At 41.9% G+C, this 13,345-nt stretch overlaps 1 protein-coding gene across 4 annotated transcripts in view; it reads right to left on the bottom strand.

Annotated features, from left to right (window-relative positions):
• zgc:158766 (uncharacterized protein LOC100009641 homolog) overlaps positions 1-13,345 on the bottom strand; it is a 109,527-nt gene that overhangs the window by 50,402 nt on the left and 45,780 nt on the right. For 3 of the 4 annotated variants that reach the window (XM_062063007.1, XM_062063010.1, XM_062063009.1), the window contains exon 1: positions 1,534-1,750. The exons of the other annotated variant lie outside the window; for it this stretch is intronic. In XM_062063007.1, the coding sequence (XP_061918991.1) occupies positions 1,534-1,602 (69 nt within the window). In that variant the 5' untranslated portion in view covers positions 1,603-1,750. Of the gene's footprint in view, positions 1-1,533; positions 1,751-13,345 lie in introns of those variants that run through there. 4 annotated transcript variants of the gene reach the window in all.

The raw sequence follows: 13,345 nt of genomic DNA, 5'->3' as shown, positions 1-13,345 counted from the left end.
CACAAAAGGGTTGTTTCTTTCTGTTATTAATATTCTGGTTCCTACATTATATATCAATATACACTACCGTTCAAAAGTTTGGGGTCACCAAAACAATTTTGTGGAATAGCCTTCATTTCTAAGAACAAGAATAGACTATCGAGTTTCACATGAAAGTTCTCTTTTTCTGGCCATTTTGAGCGTTTAATTGACCCCACAAATGTGATGCTCCAGAAACTCAATCTGCTCAAAGGAAGGTCAGTTTTGTAGCTTCTGTAACGAGCTAAACTGTTTTCAGATGTGTGAACATGATTGCACAAGGGTTTTCTAATCATCAATTAGCCTTCTGAGCCAATGAGCAAACACATTGTACCATTAGAACACTGGAGTGATAGTTGCTGGAAATGGGCCTCTATACACCTATGTAGATATTGCACCAAAAACCAGACATTTGCAGCTAGAATAGTCATTTACCACATTAGCAATGTATAGAGTGTATTTTTTTAAGTTTAAGACTAGTTTAAAGTTATCTTCATTGAAAAGTACAGTGCTTTTCCTTCAAAAATAAGGACATTTCAATGTGACCCCAAACTTTTGAACGGTAGTGTATATGGGATACATTAAGATGATTCTGAGTTTTGATTTTATTTATTTCACAATACAATATAATTTACAATCATATCTTTTTTTCTGGGGCCCATTCAACAAAGAAAGCCAAAAAGGGGAGGCTTTACTGTGCTGTGGTTCCCAATAAAAGCTGTTTTAACAAGATTCTCACACTAGTTAAGAGAAAGACTTGATTTATGTTGTCATCGGGGCGACTGATGTCTTTGTCTGACAGGATGTCAACAACACTGGCTGCAGGATATTGTTCTTAAGCAGCACGGACTGACCTCTTTGACTCTATGCTTTGGTATTCTACGACATCCCTTCGACAACACACACAGTAACATATATTGTTGTTACAAAAATAAAAAGAACAAATTAAGTTGTTTTGAGAAGTGACAACTGAAAAAATCTGTTGATTCCTGTGCAGGGTAAGTATACAATGGGTGCATACCAAAACAAGTCAGGAGCTGATAAAGGAAAAGTGGCTTATCAGAAAGCATACAAAATTGTTTACTTCCCTGACACCAGCAGTGATATACAAAGCACTTTGAATATTATTTCTACTGTCAAAAGCTAAAGATCTTATCATGACCAGAAACATTCAAATTAAATAGGAACCAAACTTTACTCAGTTATTATTGTAATCCAATAGATTTTGAGAGACAATCGAGCGTCTTTCAGAGTGCAGCCAGTAAGCAGTAAATACATTTACTCACAATGTTAAAAAAATGTGATGTTCTTTTTTTCAGTATAGCAAAGAAATGTTCTTCATTGGACAACAACAGCATCCACGTTGTTCCTGCCAATGTTTCATGCAAATACAAACAGAAAGCTGTTAGGCTTTAGGGCTAAAAAGTCATACAATGAGTATGCACAATAACACAACCGCTCCCAATAAATACCAACACAAGCCTGCAACTCTCAAAGCAAACGTCAAATCCATACCTTGATACTCAGGTAGTTGTCACAGCTCCTTGACTTCGCTCTGGAGTGCATTTTGCTAAGTGACAACATTTAGGCACCAAAGCAAAATTCGAGAACTTTTAATTAAGAAATGAGTAGAGTCAAATCCACAAAGTACAATCCAGTGGTTGAGCAGCCCTGTGCTTCCCTATCAGCAGCTCCATTTCCAGCACTGGTGTTCTGTGGCAGCTGGAGCCGTCTAAACTCCTGCTGGGGCGTGAGAGAAGCAGCACGCTGGCGTCCCCGTCACTCACCCAACCCTCCCTTCAAAATAACCTCACCCCCCCAGCAACTGTGCCTCTCTGCTGAAAGCCTCTCCCAGCTGGATAAATGCATAGCACTGCAACTCATCATTCAGAAAACACACACACTACCTGCTTTAACCCCATACACCCCCCCCCCCCACCCCCTCCCACCCCCACCACACACACACACACACACACTTGCTCAGAGTCCCAAACACTACACCCAGCAGGGGTCGGACTCTGACTAACTCCTCTCTGGCACAGTGACCCCTTGCACCCTTACCTCCACAAGCAGCTCCCCACACCCCTCATGGCCACAATGGGCTCTCTTTTGTCCAGACAATACAAATGGACTAGGGTTTCAGCTTATTCTGCGGCTTTTCAAAGGCGCAAAAAGAAAGGAAGACATCAGCACAGGATTGGTGGTTCAGGTCACTCCTGACAATAGCCTTCCCATTAAATGTAGTTAGCGGGGGAAAACCCAATCCTTTAACTGGCTCTTACAACCTTTTGACACATGTGGGAAATAAATCTGTGGCAGGAGATAAATATAAACCCCAAACCAGTGAAGTTGGCACGTTGTGTAAATCGTAAATAAAAAAGAGAATAGAATGATTTGCAAATCACTAAAAAAATTTATTTTTTGCAAATATTAGCTAATTTGGAATTTGATGCCTGCAACATGTTCCAAAAAAGCTGGCACAAGTGGCAAAAAAGACTGAGAAAGTTGAGGAATGCTCATCAAACACTTATTTGGAAAATCCCACAGGTGAGCAGGCTAATTGGGAACAGGTAGGTGCCATGATTGGATATAAAAGCAGCTTCCATGAAATGCTCAGTCATTCACAAACAAGGATGGGCCGAGGGTCACCACTTTGTGAACAAATGCGTGAGCAAATTGTCCAACAGTTTAAGAACAACATTTCTCAATAAGCTATTGCAAGGACTTTCGGGATTTCACCATCTAAGGTCTGTAATATCATCAAAAAGTTCACAGAATCTGGAGAAATCACTGCACGTAACATTGAATGCCCGTGACCTTGGATCCCTCAGGCGGTACTGCATCAAAAAGCGACATCAGTGTCTAAAGGATATCACCACATGGGCTCAGGAACTCTTTAGAAAACCACTGTCAGTAACTACAGTTCACCGCTACATCTGTAAGTGCAAGTTAAAACTCTACTATGCAAAGCCAAAGCCATTCATTAACAACACCCAGAAACGCCACCGGCTTCGCTGGATCCGAGCTCATCTAAGATGGACTGATGCAAAGTGGAAAAGTGTTCTGTGGTCTGACGAGTCCACATTTCAAATTGTTTTTGGAAACTGTGGACGTTGTGTCCTTTGGAACAAAGAGGAAAAGAACCATGCGGACTGTTATAGGCGCAAAGTTCAAAAGCCATTATCTGTGATGGTATAGGGGTGTATTAGTGCCCAAGGCATGGGTAACTTAGACATCTGTGAAGGCATCATTAATGCTGAAAGGTACATACAGGTTTTGGAGCAACATATGTTGCCATGCAAGCAATGTTATCATGGACGCCCCTGCTTATTTCAGCAAGACAATGCCAAGCCACGTGTTACTACAGCATGGCTTCATAGTAAAAGAGTGCGGGTACTAGACTGGCCTGCCTGTAGTCCAGACCTGTCTCCCATTGAAAACGTGTGGCGCATTTTGAAGCGTCAAATACCACAACGGACTGTTGAAAAATTTAAGCTGTACATCAAACAAGAATGGGAAAGAATTGTATTTTATTTTTATTTACAAATTACACAACGTGCCAACTTTACTGGTTTTGGGTTTTGTATAACAACAACTGTTGGTGTGTCGGCATTGTCACAGTACACCACGTGTAAAAGGAGTATTGTATATATCCATATATTAGTAGTGTCGATACCAAGGTTAGTACCATTATATAATCGATTCTAGACACAGGATACATTTTGGAGCAAAAACCAAACAATTTAATTGAGTACCAGATAGTATTTTTTTCTTTTGTTTACTTATTTTGGTGCTATTGTTTTTGTTTTGTTGAAACAATTGCATGTAACAAAAGAGAATAATAAAGTAGTTTAAATATTGTATTGATATTGTTAAACTGTCAATTGCAATTGCAATAAATACATTGAAAAATGCACAGTGATCGGTATCGGAATTGGCAGCATAAAACATTGATCAAAACATGTCTAGTCTGGACAGTACACATGCTCAACAAGAATGGATACTTTGCGTTAAAGATCACGTTGCTCAGACAAAGAAAGCAGTGAGTATAGGTAATTAAATTGGTTTCTATTTAGAGAGAGCCTTGTTAAAGCGACTGCACAATAACCGAGAAGACAGAGAGTGTGAAGCTGCGCATGTGTTGCATCACACAAACACACTATAAAACATGCATAAACATTTCAAAACTCCATAGGAAGGAGGGTATAAATACTTACTGTAATAGTGCTTTTACTCTCATGTATAATCTGTTGTATAAACAGAAGCAGACATACCTCACATACACATTCTACAAATATACACTCCTCCTTCTAACACAGACAACCTGTAATTTCTTCTGCCCGGGCCATTTGCAGTGGCTACACTGTCAGGAAGGCTGGACTTTTTTTTCCTCCTCCTTTCATCCACATTAGTTTTCTCTTTGGACTTCTTTTTAATCCTCATTCATCTAATTACACTGAAATTGCTAAACATAAGCAAAAAAAAAAAAAAAAAAAAAAAAATTGGGGTTCAAATGGGAGTCAGCAAGCATTCTAAGGTTGGGGCCCAGAACGAGAGATGCAATCATGTCACGTCAAGGGAGCTCAAAGGATGCTCTCCATGGTGGCATTTAAGTCCAAATATATAATTTTGTTGCCGGCAAGCAAAAATGCAGGCGTGCCTTTCCAGGCCACATGCTGAGAAGTTATGTTTGTGAAATCTTGAAACTGTGCTACAAAAACAAAATTAGTACTGACTAGATGAGGACTTCAATACTGTGATTTACTGCAAATATGTGGTTTTAAACAATGAAACATGCAATATTGCTGGTTCTATGTACAATTTCATAAGCACCTTATTATGAAAAGTTCTTAAAAGTGTAACTAATTACTTTGCTATTGTACCAATAAAAAGTGTGGAAACACTTCCTCATACAGTTAAATGATAAAGTGTGTTCAAACTTTTGAAAAGAAAGCGAGAGAAAGACATACACACCTTAAAAAAATACACACACGCACACATGCACACACGCACGCACACACACACGTTCGAACACACACTTGCACGCAGACACACACACATATATATATATATATAATTTTCAGCCGAGCAGACCAGTTAGAGCCTCCTCACTCATCTTTGCACTTACATAAATTATTGTCTATTAGTAATAAGTGTCTAACATTTGTGCTGTATTTACTTATCTATGTATTGATTTCAGGGTTGACTATCTGGCAGCTAAAACCTACTTTGACTGTGTTCTGATCAAATGGCGTATTGCAGTTTATTAAGGCTCTATAAAGTCTTATACTTGTTTTTTTTTTCAAATCATTTATAAAGCTTTTAAAAGGGTAACCCAAACAAAAAAAGAGACAAAAGGATGCCATATCAGGTAACACAGTACAATATAAAACATAAACAACATCATAATTCACTGCCTAAACCAAATAAAGTTTCAACATTAGTTCCTTATAGGTAGAGATTGTGCTTTAAATTGCAAAGGGACATAAATGTCTTTTCAGATTGTCTCCTGTGTGTCCACTAGAGGAGGCTTGTGTGCCGTCTTGCCACACAGTAAACAACTTAATGTCCCATGACTTAAAGCTGTGTTTAAATACATGATGATTTATCTCTCCCAAAATAAATGTTTCTGCAGCCTTGGACACCATAATTACCAACCAGTTATGTTTCAACGCTGACAGCCACCTGAAAATCAACTTTCTCTCTCTCTCTCTCTTTCTTTCTCTCTCTCTATGCCAATATTGTTTGTGCTTCTACACCAGACCTGGGCATTCTGCGGTCTGCGGGCCGCATCCGGCCCTTTGTGCGTCCCTGTCCGGCCCGTATGAGGCCAATTATAAATTACAAAATAAATTTTAAAAAGTATCTATGTCGAGTGTGCAATACAACGGTGCTGCTTTTGTTTTGAAAATCGTTATTTGTATTACTTCCGTGTGAACGTATGCGTGTGCGTGATTGTGAGTGAATGTGAACAGCTGCAATCATTAATTACAAAATAAAGTTGAAAAAACATCTATGTCGTGCGCGCAATACAACTGTGCTGCTTTTATTTTGAAAAGTATTATTTATGGGCGTGTGTCCGTGTGTAACCTGCGAGTGAAGGTGCACATGCAGCGACAAGTGATGCACGGTTTACACCCGAGACGCTAAAAAGAGAAAAGTTGATGAAGAATGGCGTGTTTCCAACAAGACATGGACTGCAAAGCAACGTTCCCTCGAAGGTGCGTGCCTGCGCAATTGCGCACTGCTCAAGCGTCTGCTGCGCGCAGCAAATATATGCCGCGCACCAAATCAAATCCCATCTGAATTCTAAACAAAATAAACATATTTATTCTATGTAATTTTGCAATGCAACTCTGAGTGACAGTGACAACAAGCGGCCCTAACGGTGTTTGTCAACACCATTCAATTGAACACCGTTCAATTATTGTAACGTCTATCGAGATGCTTCGAGGACAGGAATTATATCGATCACTTTATTGAGCAAAACTGTTTATATTCGGACATAACCACACCAAAAACATGAGTAAAACACTTCTATCTCGAAAAACTAGTCATTTTCTGCCGTACAAACCAGGCCAAAACCAACTTGTCATCTGTCACCAACACGCATAGCACTAAACCACTGGTGCGTTTATGGCCACACAAAAAGTCGGACAACTCAAACACCACACAAAGTTACACTATGACTCCTCAGTCATACGTGTGCTTATTTTACTGTCATTTATTATTAATGTTAATTTATTTATATTAGTCATGGAATGCTGTTACACACACTATGTTGAAGTATTACTATTATTATTAATTATTATTATTATTATTATTTATCTTACGGTATATATAAAAAAAAATATTGAGCAAAATTTAATTGAAATATTGTCGATGTGGCCCTCCAGCAGTGCTCGGGTTGCTCATGCGGCCCCCGGTAAAAATTAATTGCCCACCCCTGTTCTACACAAATGAAACTTTTCCTGTTGTTTTTCCACGCGCGACTGCAAGATTTTAAAATAGCCACGTATTTTCGCAGGCTTCTGGTAAGCGTTATTTATGTGATGTGAAGAAACGATAGTCCGGTCTCTGGGGTGGCAAGCCATCTGATAAAACTATCCTGGGAACATATTAGCCAGATGTCACATGAGTTGGAGTTTTCATAATTTTTCATGCCTGTATGTCACCGTTGTGATACCAATACCAACATGAAGGGAGGATAGAACACAGTCGCTATTTGGTTAAGGATCTGTAGATATGTTAAAACACAGTTAGCATTTTTATTTGCGCTACATTTCAATACAATACAGTGCAGTTGTACAACATGTCATGACCTGTCAACACAGGTCATAGCTTGTTTCGGTTTTGTTTTGTATTATTCTATGTTTGGTGTTTTAGTTCCTGGTTAGCTCTCTTATTTCTAGTTCTGACTTCCTGTTTTATTTGTTGCCCGGCAGTGACTTTATCTGAGTGCTGTTTCCCCTTACCTGCTCTTGATTGGCAAACAGTGGACTCACCAGTGCGCAGCATGGGCGGTCGCAAAAGCAAAAACTCGGACATGGGATGAGTTCGGGGAAGCCATGGAAAACAACTTCCGGACAGCTTCGAAGCCTTTCTGGACCACCATTCGCCGCCTCAGGAAGTGGAAGCAGTGCACGGTCAACACCGTGTATGGTGTGGATGTTGTGCTGCTGACCTCGACTTAGGTTGTTGTGGATCGGTGGAGAGAATACTTTGAAGACCTCTTCAATCCCACTTACATGTCTTCCTATAAGGAAGCAGTGCCTGGGGAATCTGTGGTGGGCTCTCTTATTTCTGGGGCTGAGGTTGCTGAGTTAGTTAAAAAGTTCCTTGTTGGCAGGGCCCTGGGTGTGGATGAGCTCCGCCCGGAGTTCCTTAAGGCTCTGGATGCTGCGGGGCTGTCTTGGTTGAGAAGACTCTGCAACATTGCGTGGACATCGGGGCGGTACCTCTGGATTGGCAGACCGGGTGGTGGTTCTTCTCTTTTAGAAGGAGAACCAGAGGGTGTGTTCCAACTATCGGAGGATCACACTTCTTAGCCTTCCTGGTAAGGTCTATTCAGGTGTACTGGAGAGGAGGCAACGCTGGACAGTTGAACCTCAGATTCAGGAGGAGCAGTGTGGATTTCGTCCTAGTTTTGGAACTGTAGACCAGCTCTATACTCTCAGCAGGGTACTTGAGGGTGCCTTAGAGTTTGCCCAACCAGTCTGAATGTGCTTTGTGGACATGGAGAAGGCATTTGACCGTGTCCCTTTGGGAAGTCCTGTGGAGAGTGCTAAGAGAATGGAGTATCCAACCGTCTGATTGTGGCTGTCCACTCTTTGTATGATCGGTGTCAGAGCTTGGTCCGCATTGCCGGCAGTAAGTCGGACCCGCTTCCAGTGAGGGTTGGACTCCGCCAGGCCTGCCCAATTCTGTTCATAACATTCATGGATATAATTTCTAGGCACAGACAGGATGTTGAGGGGATCCGGTTTGGTGGCTGTAGGATTAAGTCTCTGCTTTTTGCAGACGATGTGGTCCTGATGGCTTCATCCCGCCAGGATCTTCAGCTCTCACTGGATCAGTTCGCAGGTGAGTGTGAAGCGGCTGGCATGAAAATCTGCACATCAGAGTCCAAATCCATGGTTCTCGCCCGGAAAAAGGGTGGAGTGCCATCTTCGGTTTGGGGAGGAGATCTTGTCCCAAGTGGAGGAGTTCAAGTACCTCAGAGTATTGTTCATGAGTGAGGGAAGTGTGGATCGTGAGATCGACAGGCGGATCGGTGTGGCATCTGCAGCGACGTGAACCCTGTATCGATCTGTCGTGGTGAAGAAGGAGCTGAGCCGGAAGGCAAAGCTCTCAATATACCGGTCGATCTACATTCTCATCCTCACCTATGGTCATGAGATTTGGGTTATGACCGAAAAGACAAGATCACTTATCGAGAGGAACCAAATGACGTAGTTCGGGCATCTGGTAAGAATGTTTAGGGCACGTTTGACCGGTAGGAGGTCACGGGGAAAACCCAGGACACGTTGGGGAGACTATTTCTTCTAGTTAGCCTGGGAACGCCTCAGAATCTCCTGGAAGGAGCTAGAAAAAGTGGCTGGTGAGAGGGAAGTCTGGGCTTCTCTGCTTAGGCTGCTGCCCCAGGATAAGCAGAAGAAGATGGATGGATGGATCCTGCACTCTTCCGGCTTCTAGGACGTAATGATGTAATTACGTATGTACATAACGTACATAACACATGCTTGCGCATTAGCTTTGGGTGTTGTTAGCGAACAATAGCTATTTGGATTGCTAGCATTAGCTGTCATTGAATGTATCTTCTATCATAACAACAACATGGCAGCAAATAGTTTGTTTCTTCTCTTGGAAGGCTTGTGTATGTTTGCACACGTACGTACTTGTTGATGACACTAATCATTTTATGCTGGCCGGTAAAAAAATGTGTTACACAAACTTAGTAACTATAAAAAATACAGACAGTTTTAACAAATATATGTTCAGTTATACCACTAATGGTAACATAAGCTGGCCAGTGGTGTTTATGTTATATTTTTTGCTTTGAAAAATATAACTGTAAGCAAGTTGCAAACAGCCTAAATTCGGTACCTTTATAGACACCGACCAAATTCCGTCCATCTGTACTACTATAAAATCAAATGGTGCCATATTTCAATACCTTTGCTGCACTTGATGTCACATCCGGTTGCAGACTTAACACCGTTTCAAACACTTGACTGGCAAACAAGCACTTAAGCCGCACTAGGAGCGCAGCGCCCCCAGTCGGACTGCCTCGAGGTAATGTTGCAATTTTCATTGCCAATAAAGCAAGTATGTCTGATCGAAAACACTCAAACACTCGAACACACGTACAATAAGGCTCCACTTATAAAATGTGCTAGCTCAATGTTCATTTACATTGGATTTTCCGTAGACATACTACTGATTAATTAGCATTAGCGATTTTACACGGTGATGTAAACAACTCTAAATTTGGTAATGAAAACCACAACTAATATGCACGTTACATTTAAACAGCTGGTGTGTAATAACCACAATACATACCGCATGAACACTTTTAAGTTAAGTTAAAAGTTAAAGTACCAATGATTGTCACACACACACTAGGTGTGGTGAAATTTGTCCTCTGCATTTGACCCATCCCCTTGGGGAGCAGTGGGCAGCAGCGGCGCCGCGCCCGGGAATCATTTTGGTGATTTAACCTCCAATTCCAACCCTTGATGCTGAGTGCCAAGCAGGGAGGTAATGGGTCCCATTTTTATAGTCTTTGGTATGACTCGGCTGGGATTTGAACTCCAACCTACCGATCTCAGGGCGGACACTCTAATTTTAGGGGTCATATAAAGACTAGATTGAATTTAATGGCAAAGACAACCCTGTAACACACTGTAGCCTATACAATGGTGCCATCTAAGATCTTGGAATTGCAACTGCATGCAAAGTCTACTATCTAATACTTGCAAATGAGAATCAGAAATGTAATAAGACAACAATAAATAATAACTACACACCACAGTTATACTTATCACCTATCTGTTTAATAAAAAATTATGTTTTGTTATTAAACAAAATACATTATTACACATGAACACACAGAGAAGTACCGAAAATTGGTACCATTGAGTCCCAAAATCGATTTCCAGCAACCGGGATTTGGGACCATATTGATTTAAATGAGAAAGTTAGCAATCCTTAAATACATCTAAAAACTGAGATACATCATCTTTTTAAAGGCAGTATTGGCCCTTGTTAATTCGTGTATGTGTTACAGTTATAATTCGGAATTGAAAGATGCCAGATGGGATATGTTGTGGTCATTTACAACCATGCATCTAGTTTTAAGTGGAAAGTAATGACCTGGGAAATAATGGTTGAAATGCTATTTTTTAGATTCAGATTGAAGCAAATGCCCTCTCAGATGTAAATGGATGGGTGGTCATTTGTAATTAACCACTACACACACACACACACGTACACGCACATTCACACATGCACTTACACACACCAAACTGTGGAATGTAACGCCTTCCTCCTATCTCACTTCGTTGCAACCTCATAGTGCCACAAAGACCACCCATCAAAACGTCTTCATTTTTTCTAACTCCAGCACCACTTTTTTCCTACTGCACATTGCAAGAAATGCATTTTACTAGAAAAAATTCTCGACTCTAGCCTACCCAAGAAGCTGCAGACACAAGAAACAATGTGAGACAGTCTTTGTTCTACTTACAGGTCACATTTTTGGAGGATCAGAGCGGATCAGTCATCGTTTCCTTCCATCCAGCCCTTAGATCTCCCATCTCATCATGCATCCAGACACACACACACACACAGCTATATTGCTACTTGTGAGCCTTCACTCCTAACCACCACACACTTAAGATCCCATGTGAACCGTTCCTCCTCTGTTTTGAGCCATGACGTCAGCACCCAAATGCAAACAGCTAGGCAAACGCACACGCCCTTGCTGCTCCTGATACTTTTAAACCCAATTTTTGGGGACTCTTGCAGCAATGATTGTGACACAGCTGTTGGAGCAGGAGGAGGACACCACCTGTCGTAGCCCCCCACCCTCTTCTAACTATATCATACCTTAGTTAGCCCCCCCTGCTGTGTGGATGTCTCACTCCAACACAAAAGCCAGTGTTTTCTCTGAGCACGCGAGCACAGGTGGCTGCAGAAGGTGCAAGGTCGAGTTACAGCGGCAGCTCCCACACTCTAAAGCCTCAAAGGGGCAAACCAGAGTTCATATACAGTATACATAGTTGGAATATTGCAGGTTCTGTACTCGGTGCTAACACAAGTCTGTCAATATGCTCCTGGGAAGCAGCATGTTTTGGACTATTTCTCACACATATTCTCAGAAGGATATTAAGTGCAATGATTTTTAGCGTCCTTGCACAGACTTGCCTCATTGCCCCCGCATGAATTAACAAGAACTTAGGATCAACCACAACTAAAAGGCTTATCTTATTAGACCTGTTGTGAATTACTAGTGCACAAAAGTGCCACCAAATTAGTAGTTGTAGTTAACGGTCGTTGACCATAATTGAACACAAAATCAAACGAATAATAATGAGTATATATAAGAGAAAAACATCCAAAGGACCTGCACTCACCTCAAGCCTAAGTGCAGCTCTGCAGTGTCATTGTCTGGCTCTCTGGGCTGTATGACAGCTGTCTAACCAGAAGACAAGACCTACCCCCGATTCCTGTAGGAACCTGACATGTTCCATCAAACGCTCTGCCTCGGCTGGCTTGCGAAGAATCGCAATAGTAGGGCAAGGCCAAACAGAAAAAAGTTGTCCCAGCCCACCACTACCTCCACAACCACAACACCCCCACCCCCTCAAGGCATCCCAATTCCTCGGCGGGGCGTAACCTAGTCGTTTTATCTGCGCCCATCTCCTCCTATGTGTACACTGTGATTGGAGGCCAGGGCGGTGAAGATCAACAAGTGCCTTATTTGCCCTAACACACAGTCTTTTCCAACTAAAGCAAGGGTGCCCAAACGTTTTGCCTCCAAGGGCCAAAGAAAAAATGTGCCAATGGTCCGCGGGACAAACAGCGATTTTTTACCATGCAACAGCACCATGAGTGAGGAATTTAACCTCATACCGCCATATACACATATAAGGTAGTAGAGACGGTCAGCACGGTGTGACAGGGGTTAGTGTATGTGCCTCACAATACGAAGGTCCTAGGTTCGATCCCCGGGCTCGGGGGTCTTTCTGTGTCGAGTTTGCATGTTCTCCCAGTGACTGCGTGGGTTCCCTTCGGGTACTCCGGCTACCTCCCACCACCAAAGACGTGCACCTGGGGATCGGCTGATTGGCAACACTAAATTGGCCCTAGTGTGTGAATGTTGTCTGTGTTGGCCCGTGATGAGGTGGCGACATGTCCAGGGTTTATCCCGCCTACCGCCCGAATGCAGCTGAGATAGGCTCCAGCACCCCCTGCGACCCCAAAAGGGACAAGAAAATGAATGGAGACGTCACACAGCTGTGTGCTTAATTCATTTAACATGTAACTCTGTATCTTTTATGTAAATTTTTAACCTCAAACATTCAAAAAGATCATTTTCTGCAGATTTTCACCATTTTTAGGTGTTGTTCTGTAACTAGTTTCTTCTCGATATTTCATCTGATCACTTTCAAACTTTACCCAGACAGATTACACATATGGAGGGTACTAAACTTCAAAGGGTTAAGGTTTTCATAATATGACGTGGCCGAAACACGGCGACCAAGATTATAATTTTCCAAAGAGCGTCAAAAAGTCACAACTTTACGGTAGAGGGAGGGTCTGG

The sequence above is a fragment of the Entelurus aequoreus genome, linkage group LG11 (assembly GCF_033978785.1).
Source record: "Entelurus aequoreus isolate RoL-2023_Sb linkage group LG11, RoL_Eaeq_v1.1, whole genome shotgun sequence".
In the NCBI taxonomy this organism is placed as follows: domain Eukaryota; kingdom Metazoa; phylum Chordata; class Actinopteri; order Syngnathiformes; family Syngnathidae; genus Entelurus; species Entelurus aequoreus.
Note: the sequence above shows the minus strand (reverse complement) of the source record. Positions and strands in the feature narration are given on the sequence as shown.